The sequence below is a fragment of the Scyliorhinus canicula genome, chromosome 18, assembly GCF_902713615.1.
Source record: "Scyliorhinus canicula chromosome 18, sScyCan1.1, whole genome shotgun sequence".
NCBI lineage: Eukaryota > Metazoa > Chordata > Chondrichthyes > Carcharhiniformes > Scyliorhinidae > Scyliorhinus > Scyliorhinus canicula.
In genome coordinates this window covers 95,093,879-95,112,141 of record NC_052163.1, presented here as the reverse complement: position 1 = coordinate 95,112,141, position 18,263 = coordinate 95,093,879, and the positions used below count along the sequence as shown (strand labels likewise).

Below are 18,263 nucleotides of genomic sequence, written 5' to 3'. Positions count from 1 at the left end.
CCTGTCAAGCCCGCCCTGGGAATCCCATATGCCACAATAAGGTTGCGCCTCATTCTTCTATTCTTCCTAGTCCTGAACCTGTTCCGTTAAGTGCACTTGATGTCAGGAAGTCAGATTCAAGAATGGGGAAAGTTCAAATGTTACTTGCACACTAGATGCACGGATAGGTATTGCAATGTAGGCGATCATGGCAGCAAATTTGCACACAGCATGGTTTCACAAATGGAAATTAGATTAATAACCGGATAATCTTTAGTAAGACTCGTTGAGGGTCAAGCAAGAGCTCCCCAACTATTCATGCAGTGGTATGGGATCTACTGTGTTCGCCTTGGAGGACAGCATAAGTCTCAATTTTAATGTGTCATCCGTAAGATGGCATTTTCCAACTATGCAACAGGTCCTCCGTATCGCAGTGAAGGTTTCGCCGAGGTTATGTGCTGTGGTCTCGAGTGCTTAAAACCACAACATTTTTATTCCTGTGAGAGTGTGGAAAGGATGCTTTCAGTCTTGACTTCAAAAGATAATGTAAGGTTTAATTGGACCTGACCGTAATCTCACTATGCAAATATTTACTTTTCAGGTTAATTAAGAAACTCGAACACACTTGGAAAGCACTTGTTCATGATGGTGTAAGTTTCCATTTTAAAATAATGCAACCGATATATATTTTCCATCAGTTTTTTCATATATGTTAATATTAAAGAACAAACCCAATCAATATTACTTGTGTACTAATTTAATATTGCACATAACCTATTTTCCACCATTATAGCTTTCAGTTGCGGCTTTAGCTTATCATCCAGGATTTCACTTTTAGCTTATTTTCCATATTGTAGAGAGAATTTGAGAATAAAACAAATTACTGAAAGCCATTTCACACAAAGAAATAGCAAAATGAAAAGGCACTAGGATAGAGTAGTTCATTTATCTTTTATGATTCTATGGTGTGTAGTGTGGCATCCAGCTGTTATGAAGTGCACAAAATATTGACTTTATCACATAATATTACAGTCAACCGTGACTGGTGTCATCACTAATGTGAAGGTTCTACTAATCTCCTCGGCGGTACAGAGCCCACCCATTTTGATGCTTGTGCAGCGCCATCTATGCCTATTGCAGCTAGGTAGAATGTCAGGAACTAGAGCATAGAATCCCTACAGTGCAAAAAGAAGCCATTTGGCCATCGTGTCTGCACCGAACATCTGGAAGAGCGCCCTACTTGGCCTCACTTCTCTGTCCCATAACCACACCTAACCTACACAACTTGGGACACAGAAGGGGCAAAATTTGAACATGGCCAATCCATCTAACCTGCACATCTTTGGACTGTGGGAGGATAGTAGAGTACCCGGAGGAAACCCACGCAGACACTGGGAGAATGTGTAACATCCCACAATCACCCAAGGTTGGAATTGAACCCAGATCCCTGGCGCTGTGAGGCAGCAGTGCTGAGTACTGGATTTGGAATGGAAAAAAAATTTAATGAATTGGTGAGGCATCTTAATTGAATGGAGCAAGTTCCACGTTTCGTAATGTCCATTGAATTACCTATTCATATAATGTGGCTTTTAAATAGTGACTTTTCAAATTAAATATTCGATTCCATAGATTGTGTGGAGAAAATGTTTCTGGGCACTCAAGGAAATAGAAAATAAGAGCAAAAGATCTGGTAGTATTTAATTGAGAAAAGCAGGGTGGAGGTTTGATCTTTGTTTAGAACTCTTGTTATAGAAATGCTTGTATTGCATTCTTTACCAAAAAACTTTGGGGCTTTATTTAAGTGGAGTACTCAAAAGGAATTCTGTAGCAATCCATTCAAATGGTAATTCCACAGCTCATGTAGAATGAACAAAGTATCAGGATGCTTCGATCTGACTTCAATGAATACAATGTTAATTGGTATTTTGGAAGGTTAAGAAATACCAGAGCTTGTTACAACTGGACAATAGCTAACCCCTTCCAGGGAATTGCATGCTGTTTAAAATGCAGGCAGAATTCAGAGTACTGACTCTTTTTCATGTTGTATCAACACTTGATCAGTCAGACTGTTTTAGAAAACCTATTGTTCTTGACTCCTCCTTGAATATTTGCCGCCCTTCACTGCATTGATCAGTGGCGGCTGCTAGTCCATAACACCCTATTAAAGTAGCCATTCCTCATTTGTATTCCAAGACAGCAAATATGAGCTGGCTATTTGACTCTAAAGGTTACCACTTGATCTGGGTCATCCCTTGGCTGATGTTTACAGAATGCACTTTCTAGTAAAGGTCACTTGGTCTGGAGCAGGAATTGTCTCCGTAGCTCAGGAGTACTGAGGCCATTTGTTGCTTTGGCAGAGTTTATCCTTCTAATTCAACACCAAGCTAATTTTGGAAGGTCACTTCTCAATTCTAACATGCTTCTGTTTACCTGGGATATCCGATGTCAGATGGCCTTTACTGTTTTGCCCCATGAGTCAATTGTCATTAACCACTTTACTGAGTGAGCAAACTTTTCATCATGCCTTAGAACATAGAACATAGAACAGTACAGCACAGAACAGGCCCATCGGCCCTCGATGTTGTGCCGAGCAATTATCACCCTACTCAAACCCACGTATCCACCCTATACCCGTAACCCAACAACCCCCCCTTAACCTTACTTTTTAGGACACTACGGGCAATTTAGCATGGCCAATCCACCTAACCCGCACATCTTTGAACTGTGGGAGGAAACCGGAGCACTCGGAAGAAACCCACGCACACACGGGGAGGACGTGCAGACTCCGCACAGACAGTGACCCAGCCGGGAACCGAACCTGGGACCCTGGAGCTGTGAAGCATTTATGCTAACCACCATGCTACCGTGCTGCCCCCTTCTTGGTACCTTGGTGCCTGGTAATTAACTACTTTGATAATTGATTGTATGTAGCTAGTAGTTAGTTCTGACTGCTCTAGGTTTGCTAAACTAGCTGCTCCTCTATAAAGTTGAGTGATATTGTTATTCCTGTTTGTTTTTACAGGACACTGTGTCGGTGCACAGGCCAAACTTCTATGCTGAAAGATTTTATAAATTCATGAGCAACACTGTCTTCAGAAAGACTTCATGTAAGAAAGAATTGTGTTCTAGTTGGAAATTAAATTATAACTGTAGTGCTTCACATTAAGATTACAACATGAGCTGAACGAGAAAATTCAAAAAAATAATTACTCCAATTCCTGTGGAGTCTGCATGTAGCAACACCCTGCAGTACCTCACCCAAGTAACCATTCATCCTAGGTGAGTTTGGTCAGAGAAACTAGCTCAGCACAGGTTAAGGATCACATTTCTTAGTTTGAATGGCTTAGTTCCACTCTGGGGTACATTTTATCTGGTGAAAAATAAATAACTTGTATAGTTTCTATCTCATCCCTCAAAAATGTGTGCAAATACTTAAAATAGGATTAATTACCTATTTGGAATTTTGTAAAAACTCATTCGTGGGATGCTGGTAGGCCAGCATTTTTTTGCTCAACTCTAATTACCCTTGAATATGGTGGTGAGCTGCCTTCTTGAACCGCTGGTGGTGCAACACTATCTATACATATTTCAGCCAGGTTGAATGTCAGCAAATAGAATAGTCTATGTGGTGTAGATACACCCGCTGTGCTGTTTGGGAGGGAGGTCAAGGATTATGACTCAGCGACCGTGAAGGAACGGCGATATATTTCAAAGTCACGATGGTGAGTGGGTTGGAGGGGAGCTTCCAAGTGGTTCGCATATGTCTGACACCCATGTTATTCCAGATGGTTGTGAATTTGGAAGGTGCTGTCTAAGGAGCCTTGGTGTATTCCTGCAGCATATCTTGTAACTGGTACACACTGCTGCCACTGTGTGTTGGTGGTGAAGAGAATGAATGTTTGTGGATGGGGTGCCAATTAAGTGGGCTACTTTGTCCTTGATCGTGTCAAGCTTCTGGAGGTTGATGGAGCTGCAACAATGCAGTGACTATTATGCATGTAAATGTCTCTTATATTGCTGCACACAAAATAGTTTATAAACAACATCTAGGCATAGCTTGTTCATCTGTTCTGATTTGTTGAAGGCATAATGTTGCTGACTATGTGATGCTGCTGTACAAATAGTGCTATAGGATCTTTAACCATGATTTATATTAACCTTGATGCCTGATACGTTTCATTCATTGATCATTTAGCATTTCAATTTAATAATACGACAGCCTTGAAGTCATCCCCGTCCAAAAAAGGACGTGCATCTCTACCAGTTCCCAAATATATGGGTCCTGGGCAAGCCTTTTCAGCCAGTCAGATTCCGACAGAAGATGAAGAAAGGCGGTATGACCTGCGGGGTGCCAAGAGCTTCCCAACTCTTGAAGATGAAGGTAATTGCCCTGCAACAAATTCTTCCCATTTAAAAAAAATCATTGATGTTCCTTTGCATAAAAATATTAGAACTAGGAGCCAGCCATACAACTCCTTGTCTACTCCACTATTTTATAAGATTATGATGATCCTTGACCTCGACTCCACTTTCATACCTGATCCCCATATCATTAGCTTTTTGGAATTTAAAAAAAATCAGCAGTTTATCTCTTCAGTTGAACCTTGAATATCCAGTCGCTGAGTATACAAAGCCTTCTGAAGTTGAGACTTTCAAAGATTCACAACTCACATGTGTGAAGAAATCTGTCCGCAATCATCTGATCCAGCAAGCCTGCCCCAAAGTCAAGATGCTGAAACATAACGATTATACGTCCCCGATCTGACAATAACTATATAAAACTCAAGAAGATTTAATTTTTGGAGGCAGGGGATATTATCTGGAAAATCCTCCCCTGCCCTCTTTAGGCAACCAAAACTGGTTTAAGAGATCACATTGCCAAGCTTTTCCTTCATCTCCCTTTTTTCAAAGGTGTGATCGCTTCCTCAACTAGGAACTTAACCAGCTCTTCCTTGAAGTTGTGCAGATTGCCAGCGTTCATCAGCAAGAGATAGTAACTTAATCTATAGTTTACAGTTACCTGGGAATTCCCGTACTGGCCTCCCCGAACAGGCGCCGGAATGTGGCGACGAGGGGCTTTTCACAGTAAATTCATTAAAGCCTACTTGTGACAATAAGCGATTATTGTTATTATAAAAGAACTGCTTAACAATTAACCTAGCCTTGTCCTTGTGTAATAAGAACATAATAGGAACTAGGAACAGGAGTAGGCCATCTGGCCCCTCGAGCCTGCTCCGCCATTCAATGAGATCACGGCTGATCTTTTGTGGATTTAGCTCCACTTTCCGGCCTGAACACCATAATCCCTAATCCCTTTATTCTTCAAAAAACTATCTTATCTTTATCTTAAAAACATTTAATGAAGGAGCCTCTACTACTTCACTGAGCAAGGAATTCCATAGATTCACAACCCTTTGGGTGAAGAAGTTCCTCCTAAACTCAGTCCTAAATCTACTTCTCCTTATTTTGAGGCTATGCCCCATAGTTCTGCTTTCACCCGCCAGTGGAAACACCTGCCCGCATCTATCCTATCTATTCCCTTGATAATTTTATATGTTTCTATAACATCCCCCCATATCCTTCTAAATTCCAACCAGTACAGTCCCAGTCTACTCAACGTCTCCTCGTAATCCGACCCCTTCAGCTCTGGGATTAACCTAGTGAATCTCCTCTGCACACCCTCCAGTGCCAGTACGTCCTTTCTCAAGTAAGGGGACCAAAACTGAACACAATATTCCAGGTGTGGCCTCACTAACACCTTATACAATTGCAGCATAACCTCCCTAGTCTTAAACTCCATCCCTCTAGCAATGAAGGACAAAATTCCATTTGCCGTCTTAATCACCTGTTGCACCTGTAAACAAACTTTCTGTGACTCATGCACTAGCACACCCAGGTCTCTGCACAGCAGCATGCTTTAATATTTTATCATTTAAATAATAATCCCTTTTGCTATTATTCCTACCAAAATGGATAACCTCACATTTGTCAACAATGTATTCCATCTGCCAGACCCTAGCCCATTCACTTAATCTATCCAAATCCCTCTACAGACTTCCAGTATCCTCTTCACTTTTCGCTTTACCGCTCATCTTAGTGTCATCGGCAAACTTGGACACATTGCCCTTGGTCCCCAACTCCAAATCATCTATGTAAATTGTGAACAATTGTGGGCCCAACACTGATCCCTGAGGGACACCACTAGCTACTAATTGCCAACCAGAGAAACACCCATTAATTCCCACTCTTTGCTTTCTATTAATTAACCAATCTTCTATCCATGCTACTACTTTACCCTTAATGCCATGCATCTTTATCTTATGCAGCAACCTTTTTGTGTGGCACCTTGTCAAAAGCTTTTTGGAAATCCAGATATACCACATCCATTGGCTCCCTGTTATCTACTGCACTGGTAATGGCCTCAAAAAATTCCACTAAATTTTAATAAGTTAAGCACAACCTGCCCTTTATGAACCCATGCTGTGTCTGCCCAATGGGACAATTTCTATCCAGATGCCTCACTATTTCTTCCTTGATGATAGATTCTAGCATCTTCCCTACTACTGAAGTTAAGCTCACTGGCATATAATTACCCGCTCTCTGCCTACCTCCTTTTTAAAACAGTGGTGTCACGTTTGCTAATTTCCAATCCACTGGGGCCACCCCAGAGTCTAGTGAATTTTGGTAAATTATCACTGGTGCATTTGCAATTTCCCTAGCCATCTCTTTTGGCACTCTGGGATGCATTCCATCAGGGCCAGGAGACTTGTCTACCTTTAGCCCCATTAGCTTGCCCATCACTACCTCCTAAGTGATAACAATCCTCTCAAGGTCCTCACCTGTCATAGCCTCATTTCTATCAGTCACTGGCATGTTATTTGTGTCTTCCACTGTGAAGACCGACCCAAAAAACCTGTTCAGTTCCTCGGCCATTTCCTCATCTCCCATTATTAAAACTCCCTTCTCATCCTCTAAAGGACCAATATTTACCTTAGCCACTCTTTTTTGTTTTATGTATTTGTAGAAACTTTTGCTGTCTGTTTTTATATTCTGAGCAAGTTTACTCTCATAATCTATCTTACTCTTCTTTATAGCTTTTTTAGTAGCATTCTGTTGCCCCCTAAAGATTTCCCAGTCCTCTAGTCTCCCACTAATCTTTGCCACTTTGTATGCTTTTTCCTTCAATTTGATACTCTCCCTTATTTCCTTAGATATCCACGGTCGATTTTCCCTCTTTCTACCGTCTTTCCTTTTTGTTGGTATAAACCTTTGCTGAGCCCTGTGAAAAATCGCTTGGAAGGTTCTCCACTGTTCCTCCACTGTTCCACCATAGAGTCTTTGCTCCCAGTCTACCTTAGCTAGTTCTTCCCTAACCCTAACCCTAATTTAACTCCCAGTCGTGACCATCCTTTAACCATGTTTCAGTAATGGCCACTAAATCATAGTCATTCACGATGATTTGCGCCATCAACTCATTTACTTTATTCCAATTACTACGAGCATTCGGGTAAAGTACACTTATGTTGGCTTTTTTACCTCTGTTTTGAATCTTAACACCTTGATCAGTAACCTCCTAAGTTATATTACCTCTTAACTTTTCTCCTAATGTTCCTTGTCGTTGAACCCATATCTTCATGTAACAACCTGCCGCGTTGGTTACCATTAATCTTTTTACTTCCAGTTTTATTCCTTTTAGTATTATTGGGCCTATTCACTGAGCTCCCCTCAGTCACTGTAACTTGTGCTGTCGCCCTTTTTGATTTTTGACTATGGCTTCTCTGCCTCCCACTTTCCCCCTTACTCCCTTTTGCTTCTGTCCCTGTTTTACTACCTTCCAACTTCCTGCATTGGTTCCCATCCCCCTGCCACATTTGTTTAAACCCTCCCCAACACTGACCTCCTCCAATTTAACGCAACCTTGCACATTAACTATTTTATATACCTTAATCAAAACAGCCTCTTTCAGCTTCTAAATTAAATGGACCTAGTGTTGAGTCTTTCTTATGAACTAAGTCTCTTTGAGTGGAAATCACTTTTGTAGTCCTCTTCTGAACTTTTCCAAAGCCTTTTATGTCCTCCCACCTTGTGAAGGGAATAAATTGAATGCAGTATTTTATATGTGGTTTAATCAAAGTTGTGAACACAGCCAGATTAGTGTGCTTTGTTTGACATCAAATAGTCCTGTTAATACTTGTTTGCGCTGACATTGGTCATGAGCCTTTAAAGAATAATGAACTAAAGTACCAAGGTTTTCTCTTTCGACCAATTTCCATATAAAATATAAATATACTTTGAGTTGATCCTGTCCAAGTGAATACTACTGTACTTAAGGTTAAATGTCATTTACTAGTTTGGCTCATTCTCCAGCACATCTAAATCGGTTTGCAGAAATGTATTCTCCTTTGCTTCTAACATTTACACAAATTATCTTATCCACAAATCTGCAGACCATTACCATAACACCTATCCCCAGGTAATTTATGAAGATAATAAACAGCAATGGCCCTAACACTGATCCCTGAGGGACTCCATGGGTAAATGGCCTCTAAGCAGATCCACAACCTATGTTTTGCCTATTTTAATGCGTTGCAGCAACTTTCCACTGACTGTACAATGTTCTTGCTTGCATAGTTGCTTATTGTGAGGGGCCTGAACATCTAAGAAGACAATGTCATCCGCTGATCTAGTAAAAACAATTCAGCAAGTTTATCGGGCACAAATGTTTTTATCCCGAATCTGAGTGTTTCTGATGACTCTCTATCCTAAGAGGTCAGAAAAAGCATCTATTCAAACATCTTTCAACTGACAGACTAATGGGCCTATAATTCTGGTTCTGTCTTGACAATGCTTTTTGAAAATTAGAATGATGAGCACATCCTTCCTATTCAAGGAAACAACCCCGAATCTAGTGAGCTGTTATGGATTTGGTTAGGAGCTGGTAATGTAAATGTCCCATCTCTTTAATCCCCATTGGATGGCATGTTATCTGAACCCAGCAACCTAATCTATTTTGAGGTTCTGTGTTTTGGGTAATGTGTAAAGAATAACCAGTATGTTGTTAAACACAGTTAGGTGAGCAAAACATGCAGCTGAACTGACTTTCTCACTACTCATTTCTAATTTAGATGATAATTCTGCTTCATGTTGTGGTCGATGGTGGTTTTCTTTTCATGTTGTTGGTGATTTTTAAAATTTGTCAACTTTTGTAGGACTGTTAGGCCGGCCAGATCTCCTTCCTTGCACTCCCCCTTCATTTGAAGAAGCAACTACAGCTTCAATAGCAACAACCCTGTCATCAACAACATCCCTGTCAATAACAGAACAGTCGCCGTCAGAAAGCTCAGAGCAACATCACCACCACAGGTATATAGAATGACTTTTGTATCCTTTTCATAAAATTATCTTCATTAACCAATTTGCCTGTCTCTCCCTTACTCTTCAAAAAATCTCCTTGAACAAATCTTTGGTCATCGCTGTTAATTATCGCAAGGCAGTTTTGTGAATGTTCCTTTCTTTGTCTTTGTCAGCAAGGACCCTGATAGTTTATTATGTCCTTTCTACTCTACTGTCATTCATCCTGTTACTAGACTGAAGGTAAATCTGGGTTCTTCGTATGACTATTGGATGCAGCCTTTATAAACTATGCACAGGGAGCACATTTTATATATAACCTTCTGTTTGAAGAAAATAAAATGTATTCCTTTTCCTCTTGAGGCTTCCTACCTATTTACATCAGCAAAAATGAAAGGTTTCTATGACATGTTACCTGTTGCATATGCAATGATATCTGCTTGTTGCTACTAAAAGTTTCGGTACTAGTCAAGACAATTATAGTCAAGTGACTCTTGTAGGAGTTAACAATTGAAGTGTCAAGATTATAATCCACAGATGTTTTGAAATTTTTATGCAGAGTTCCTTAATGGATAAAGAGTTTAAAACCAATCATTTTGAATTTTTCTTCACAAGATGTGGACTTTGCTGACAAGGCCAGCATTTATTACCTGCCCCTAATTGACCTTGAGAAATTATGATTTGCTTTCTTGAACTGCTACAGTATGTGGTGATGGCACTCATACGTGTCGTTGGGTAAAGAGTTTGATCCAGCGGGGATTAAAGAATGGTGATACATTTTCAAGTGCAACTTAGAGGGAAACTAGGGTGTGGTGGTGTTCCCGTGTGCCTTCAACCTTTGTCCTTCTAGGTGGGAGAGGTCGCCGGTTTGGGCTGGTCAGCTGAAGTAGAATTGGCATGTTGTTGTAGATGGTGTACACTGCACACCTGTTACACTGGTGGTGAAGGGAGTAAATGTCTAAGGTGGTGGATAAAGTGCTGCTTTTCCTGGATCATGTTGAGCGAATGTTGTTGGAGTTGCAGTAATCAGGCACTTATTCATGCTGAGCCAAAAATAGCAGTGGATATTTAGGTGCCTCTGAATGGGAAAAATCAGGCAAGATTGCTGCTTCTAACTGATATTCAGTAACCGGCAGTACATACACTAAAATTGGTAAAATTGGAACGACACAGAGAAGATTAACATGGCCCCTGCGCAAGGATGACACACAAATTTGAGAAAAATTTATTCAGTAACTTCCTGCTAAAAAATGTTTGTGGGGAATGTTTTCTGAGGACTAAATTCACTTCAGATGTGAGATGGTCCATGTTTGATTAGTCTGTCCAGATCCACTGTACCAAAGGGGTTCTGGCATCTGTGAAACTATATTCCAGCAAGTTTCTGAAATAAAAACAGAAAATGCTGGAAATTTTCAGCAGACCTGAAGCTCTTATTTTTCTCTCTCTATAGATTTTGATGGACTTGCTAAACGTGTTGAGCATTGTCGGTTTTTATTTCACATTTGCAGTGTCTGCAGTGTTTTGCATTTGTTCCAACAAGAGGTGATGACTCCTCAAGCGAAGAAGACACAAGCAACCTACTTTTTCCGCAAACCTGTAAAATCAAGTGTGGTCCTTCTCTAACAAAATAAGCGCTAAACTCATTGAGCAATGATCAATTTTAGTATTTGAACTTCTTTTATTTGGGCACGCAAGACCCCAATGATCCTCAGGACATTTTTCGAGAGGGATAGACAGTTGGATGGTTTAGCTTTACCCAACTTGTTGTTTTATTATAGGGCTGTCGACATTATGGGCAGCATGGTGACGGTGGTTAGCACTGTTGCCTCACAACGCCAGGGACCCGGGTTCAATTCCAGCCGTGGGTCACTTCACTGTCTGTGTGAAGTTTGTACATTCTCTGCGTGTGTTTCCTCTGGGTGCTCTGGTTTCCCCAGTCAGCCCAAAGATGTGCAATGTTATGTGGATTGGCCATGCTAACATTTCCCCTAGTATCCAAAAGGTTAGGGTTACTGTGTTGGGGTAGGGTGGGGGCGCTTTCAGAGGGTCGGTGCAGATTTGATGGGCCGAATGGCCACGTTCTGCACTGTAGTGATTCTATGGCTCTATAACTATTGCCAGATGCTACGACTCAAACTTTCTTTAATCTGACAGTTTTTGAAAAACCTCTAACTAAATCAAAAGGTATGGTGCTTGTCTTGGATTATGTGTGCTGTCCAACTGTGTATGTTGTATGAGCATGATTTTGGAATCCCCGTGTTTTACTGGACTTGATAAAATTTGAGTTTCAGTGGATTGAATTGCTATATTATAAATACAGAGCATTACTTGTTCCGGCAAGTTCCCTGATGAATTCATTTTTCCTATTTGCTGCCGGAGAAACTGCATTTTGCTCATAGCAGTGTTGGCAATCTTGCAGGTTTTTTGCGCAAACAATTATTATTTTTTTGATTTCCCTTCCAGTTTTATTCCATTCTCTCCTAAAAGTGCTGATTTTTCATATGTGTGAAACTATCATGCAACAAAAGGTTCCTGGTGCCTAGTCAACTGGCCACACTTCTCCCAGTTTCTCCAGAGCTGTAATCTGTTTTGATGATACTATCTTCCACAACGGCGTTTCCGACAGGTCTTCCTTTTTCTTCAGCCGAGCATTCTTCCAATCCCTGCCCTCCCCAATTTGGTTGACAGGGCACTCGACCGTTCAACCCATTTCCTACACTTCTGCCCCTTCTCCTTCCCAGAACTGTAATAGGGTCCCTCACCCTCACTTTCCATTTCCACCCCACCAACCGCTGTACTCAAAGGGTTATATTTCGCCATTTCCACCAAACCTAGCACAATGCCATCACGAAACACATCTTCCCCTTCCCTCCTGTACCTGCCTTCCAAAGGGACCGCTCCCTCCACGATGCCCTGGTCCACTCCTCTATTACACCAACACCTCGTTTTCTTCCCAATGGTCATTCCACTGCAAAGGCAGAAGGTGTAATACCTGCCCTTTTACCTCCTCACTGTCCAAGGCCCCCAAATACTCCTTCCAGTTGAAGCAGCGATTTACTTAGACTTCTTTCACTTTGGGCTATTGCATTCACTACTCACAATGCGATCTCCTGTATATTGTGGAGACCAAAAGCAGACTGACTGCTTTGTGGAACACCTTTGCTCCATCCGCAAGCGTGGCCCTGACCTGCAGGTTACTTGCCATTTCAATTCACCATCTTGCTCACATTTCTGTCCTCTGCTACAGTATTCCAGCGAAGCACGACTAAGCTGGAGGAGCAGTACCTCATCTTTTAATTAGGTAGTATCCAGCCTTCTCGACCCAATATTAGATTCAACAACTTCAGATCATAAAATCTGTCCTCCATTTTGAATCTTTTTCAGTCAAGCGCCAGCCTGTATCTTATGTTTTTGCGTTTAGACAGTGCTGACATTTATTCTGCTATCAACACCTACCCTGGACTCTTTGTATCTTTAATATGATCATTAATACTCCCCTTGCCTTGTGTTCTATGACATCTTTGTAATTTAATTTCCCCTGCTCTCTAAACTATCTTTTGATCGACCTACCCCTCCCTTCTTTTTCAAAGACTCAAAATCCATTGCACCCCTATCCCTCTTCAGTTCTGAAGAATCATATTGTCTCGAAACCTTCACTTATTTCTCTCCTCTTGCAGCCAGACCTGCTCTGTTTTCATTTCAGACCTTCAGTATACACAGTATTTTATAGGAAAGATGTGTTGTCTGATGTCACATTCCATAACAATGTAACATTATAAAAGAAAATACTTGCATTTGCACAGTGCTTTTTATGACCATTGGACGTCTCAAATTAAGTACTTTTGAAGTGCAGTCGTTCTTATAATGTGGAGCCAAGTTGTTCTCAGCAAGCTCCCACAAACAGTAACGTGATAACCAGAAAATCAATTTTTTGGATGATGTTGATTTGAGGAATGCACATTGACCAGGATACTAGGGCTAACTCCCCTGCTCCTCTTTGAAGTAGTACCACAGGTCCTTTTTCTTGCACACAGGTAGGTAGAGGAGGCTGCAGTTTAAAGTGCCATCCAAAAGAAAGCAACTCCAACCGCGCACTACTCCTTCAGTGCAGAACTGGGTGTCAGCCTTGATTTCAATATTTAATCACAGAAAATACAGTGCACAAAAGGCCCTTTCGGCCCATCGAGTGTGCACCGCCGCACGAAAGGCATCTAATCCCATTTGCCAGCACTTGGCCCATAGCCTTGAATGAAAGGCATGCCAAGTGCTCCGCCAGGTACTTTTTAAAGGAAGAGATGCAACCCACCTCTACCACCCTCCCAGGCAGTGGGTTCAAGACCTCACCACCCTCTGGATAAAAATGTTTTTCCTCACAACCCCCCTGAACCTCCCATCCCTCGCCTTCAACTTGTGTCCCCTCGTAACCGACCTTTCAACTAACGGAGCAGCTGTTCCCTATCCTCACTGTCCATAACCCTCACAATCTTGTATACTTCAATCAGGTTGTCCCTCAATCTTCTCTGCTCCAGCGAAAAGAACCCTATCCAACCTCTCTTCATAAGTAAAATGTTCCATCCCAGGCAACATCCTGGTGAAACTCCTCTGCACCTGCTCCAGTGCAATCACATCCTTCCTATAATGTAGCGACTAGAACTGCACACCGTCCTCCAGCTGTGGCCTCACCAATGTTCTATATAACTCCACCATGACTACCCTGCTTTTGTAATCTCTGCCATGATTGATAAAGACAAGTGTACCATAAGTCTTTTTCACCACCCTATTAACCTGCCCTTCTGCGTTAAGCTCCTGAGTTGGACTTAAACTCAGAACTGTATGACTCAGATGAGAGTTCGACCAACTGAGCCGCAGCGCATGTACATTTAGCAAGTATGTGAATGGATCTTCTCAGAAGGAGGCTTGCACATTTAAGTTGAGGCCACCCTTCTACTTTGGTAAATATTAATTTTCTAATGTTCATGGCAAGCGAATTTCTATTGTTGCTGTTAGTTCCGTTTGTTTTGTATCTCTTTAGAAAAACTACACTTTCATCACAGGATGTTGGGTGAGAACCAGACTTGCTCATTTTCCTTTTGTATTGTAATTTTTTATGAAGATGCCTTTTACGCTGAGGGTTGTGCTGGTGAATGAAACACGTGATATTGTACAATTAGATATCATCATCACCGAGCTCAATATTGTCCAGTTGGGCACAGCATATCTAGCTTCAGTTATTTAGTTGGGTATAATACAAACATTAGATATTTTGTACTTGTGTATTGTAGAGCCAGTCTTGGTATTAGCTTGGATGTTGTCAGTAAATTGCACAACACCAAAGGAGACCATTCAGCCTATCCTCATGTTTCAAAGTGCAAATTAAATTAGCCCTACTCTACAGCTCTTTCCCCATAATCTTTATAAATATTTCTCCTTGTAAGTTAATCATGAATCTGCTTCCGCCACCTATTTGGGTAGAATAGATCACAACAACAGTTCAGCAAAAAGAATATCCTCAAACTGTCTCCAGTTCTTTTGCCGATCATTTTAAATTTGTGTCTTCTCGTTGCTGATTCTCCTGCCATTGAATTAAGTGACAGTAACTAGAGTACATGTGTTGGTATAATTGATGATTGTGCAGCTAAGACTGGTGTTGTATAGTTGGATGTAGCATGGCCAGATGTCCTCAGCGTTGCTGCAAACACCTGAATCACACAGTCATTAATGGGAGTGGCATATTAGAACATAATCACTGGCTATATCATCAGTTTCTGCAGTGAGCCTGAATCTTTACAAAATTTGATTTTTGTGAACAGATGAGAAAGGACAGGTTAAAAACCAGTTGGTTTCTTGAAACCATCTCATTCTTGTGTGGTGTTTCCCACCTCCTACTCAAACTCTCTATTGCCTTTCAAATTCTGCTGTACAATCTTCTGGAACGCAAAAGAATAACCCTTGGAGAAAAAAATCTGAGGAAATTATTTTCTAACTTCCTTCCCAAGCCCCAAATCTCACTGATCCAAAGGCAACCAAGCTTGTAACCCCTGACAAACAATCTACTTCACTATGTGGACAAGTCGGCCACTCTCAGGAACTCGTCCTGTTCTTTTTGAGTGCCTTGTTTCACTACATTCACTATGCACCAACAATTATTCTTTGCTTTCATAACTTCTGCTTGGTAATGGAGTAGGCAGCACATCTTGCATGTATAGCCTCTCCCAGGGGTCAGCAAATTTAATGTGAGTAATGCAGTACGTCATTCCTCTTTACAATGGCATCAAAGGCACACACACCCTCCCCTTCTCACTCTGAGGTGAATTGCTGAGCACACCCAATTTTGTTTTGTTTTTATTTCAGATTTCCAACATCCGTAATGCTTTTGTCTCGCTGATTTAAATGCTGCTTTACTGTGATCTACAATATGATACTGCAAGAACTACCAAGGGAAAACAGTAAAGTAGAGAAAAGGAATCATGGAGAGGCCAAAAAGGCATCTCGCAGGCTGTCGCTACTTTTTTTGGGGGGTGGGGGTACAGTGATCTAAATCTTCTCTCTCTATCACTCGTTTCTGTCGCTGGGATTTAACCTCACAGTACATTTTTAAAAAGGTGCTACCAAGTGCATCTAAAATCCATTTCACACCTCTTAGAAAATGCGTTCCCAATTTTCATTTTTCTCAAAACACAAAACCGTAAATTTCTCTTGCATTCAATATCCTTCTAAAAATCTCAACCTTGGCTGCATCTTTGGCAGAGATAGAATACGCTTTTTCAAATTAGTTTCAGAAGTGAATAAACAGATGCCCATGTCAAAATTTTAATCCAAGATTGATAATGGAGACCGTCAGTCCCATATATCTTGTGATTCACTGCAGTTAGCAGCACTTCTGCGTCGATATTTCAATCCTTTATCTACCAGAATAATAGTCGTTCAGGTTTTTGCTGGGTCTGCAAATCTGCCATTCTCTAGTTTGTGGTTCCCAGCCTTTTCCTTTATGGGGACTACTGATAGTTATCAAAAGCTTTCGCGAACCATCACGGACACAAGCAATTTATTTTCTACGTAGCCTGTGGCTGACTCATATAATATATCAGGACGAGTATTAAAACCGCAGCTATTTTGAATAGCTTATGATGAACATTCACAAATACATTGCACTGGTCACAGCATATTTACCTGAAATAGGCCTATCAGTCAAAAAAGATAATGCTTACCCCTTAATGAGAAGGCTAATTTTGTTTCGCAACATCAAACACTGGATGTCAATTCCAGGGATGTCAGTCTCAATCGGAGATTTGGTTCAGTATTAACTTATTCTGATGTTTGGCCTTCGATGTGACCAGGAAAAGGCATCAAAAACTTTACTACCTTGTAGGACTGTTCTGGATATTCCGGGGCAACTCTAAGCCAAAAGTCAGTCAGGTAGTTCTGGAAGAAATCCAGCTTTATAGTACTGTTACAAGACTGTTCTGTTCGGCTGTGTTACTCTTTCACGGTCAAGAAAAATGAAGATGTTGGTTGCTGACCTGCTGTCTCACTTGACCCTGGCCGGCTGGACTCTGGCTCTGGTTGTGACGCGCTGTTGCCTGCCCCCAACCCCCCGAGACATGATGCCAGCGCTTGCCTGGCGGCCTTCACACCTCCCGACTGCAACTCTGCTCGGCTCTTGCTCGCGTGGCCGGGCCTCAAGCCTCGACGGCCGGTGTGCTCCTGGCTGGCTGATGTTGCTGGCTATCTGGCCTGGCTTCTGCTTTCTTTTGCCCTCGCTGCCTGGTCTGGTTGCTGCCCAGCCCCCACTCGTTGCCCTGCTGCCTGGCTGGCCTCTGGTTGAGTTGCCCTGCTCCCACTGGCCGCTGTTCCCCGATTCCTGAGACACTGCTCCTGGTTTCACCTCACAACTGCTGCTCTGCTCACCACTCTGTTTTCGCTTGGGTGGGAGGGCCTCCACTTTGGATGACTCCGTGAGTTCCTAGATGGCTGCTGCTGCTGGCTTAATGGCCTGGTAGCCTGTTCTTTTTGCCTGCCCACCCTCCTCAGCCCTAGCTTGAAGGTTGAGATTCACCCCGCTGCTCCCCTTGATGGTCACGACCACCACCTCGCCTTGCCAAAGGCTTTGCAGACTTGCACCCCGCGTTAGGTCAGTGACCTCACTTCTGCCTCGGGCTGCCCGCAGACTGAATGCCAGCAACTTGGCTGCTGCTTTGCACCTTTACTCAATGAAAGTTCAGAAACTTCACACCAAATCAAGAGGTGAGTGCCTGAACTGCTCTAAATCTCCACCTCTTAACGTAAAGGCGAGTCCATCAGAGCCCAATGTTATTCTGTATTGCCTGCTGATAGGCCCTTTCGAGCTACATAAGCTCTGATTGCTGTTCCCACTATAACAGTCACCTCTCCATTTGGAATCCCCCCATTGATTGGGTCCCCGCACTGCAACGCTGTATGCGTCGTTGAAAGTCTTCCTCTGGCCGCACTATTTAATTGCAGGGATTAATATAATACGGAAAATAATTGCGAAAACAGTTTAAAAAGGATTAGTATGCTGCAAACAAGGTACTCATTATCTTTTCTCCACGGACGTTTTTTTTTCATGGACTTTTTATCTTCAAGAGGACACAGACCACCTGTAGTGCCTTCGTGGACCACTGCTCTACCTATTATGCCAATCACCTTAAATCTGTGTCTTCTGGTTACTGATCCTTCTACTACCAGAAGTAGTTTCCCTTGCCATTGATGATTTTGAGCACTTATTGAAGTTAGTTAAGATTCATGGCTGTATAAAGAACCACAGCTTTTCTCATCTCCCTACTTAGCTGAAGTTCCGTACACCTGGTGCCATTATGAATGTGCCTATAGGAATTTGTCATGTGAAATGTTGATATGATTGCATCCTCAGGCTGGATACAACCCTCTGTGGCTGTTGAGCTGTATTTGTCCAC

The 18,263-nt window shown here is 42.0% G+C and overlaps 1 protein-coding gene and 1 non-coding gene across 5 annotated transcripts in view; both read left to right on the top strand.

The window, feature by feature from the left end:
- pip5k1ca (phosphatidylinositol-4-phosphate 5-kinase, type I, gamma a) overlaps window positions 1-18,263 on the top strand; it is a 145,595-nt gene that overhangs the window by 83,064 nt on the left and 44,268 nt on the right. For all 4 annotated transcript variants that reach the window (XM_038777887.1, XM_038777886.1, XM_038777889.1 and 1 more), the window contains exons 10-13: window positions 581-629; window positions 3,002-3,086; window positions 4,175-4,360; window positions 9,189-9,342. In XM_038777887.1, coding sequence (XP_038633815.1) covers window positions 581-629; window positions 3,002-3,086; window positions 4,175-4,360; window positions 9,189-9,342 — 474 coding nt within the window. The remainder of the gene's footprint in view (window positions 1-580; window positions 630-3,001; window positions 3,087-4,174; window positions 4,361-9,188; window positions 9,343-18,263) is intronic.
- LOC119953796 lies at window positions 10,463-10,566 on the top strand. Its single transcript, XR_005458111.1, has one exon. It is a non-coding gene; the product is annotated as a U6 spliceosomal RNA (small nuclear RNA).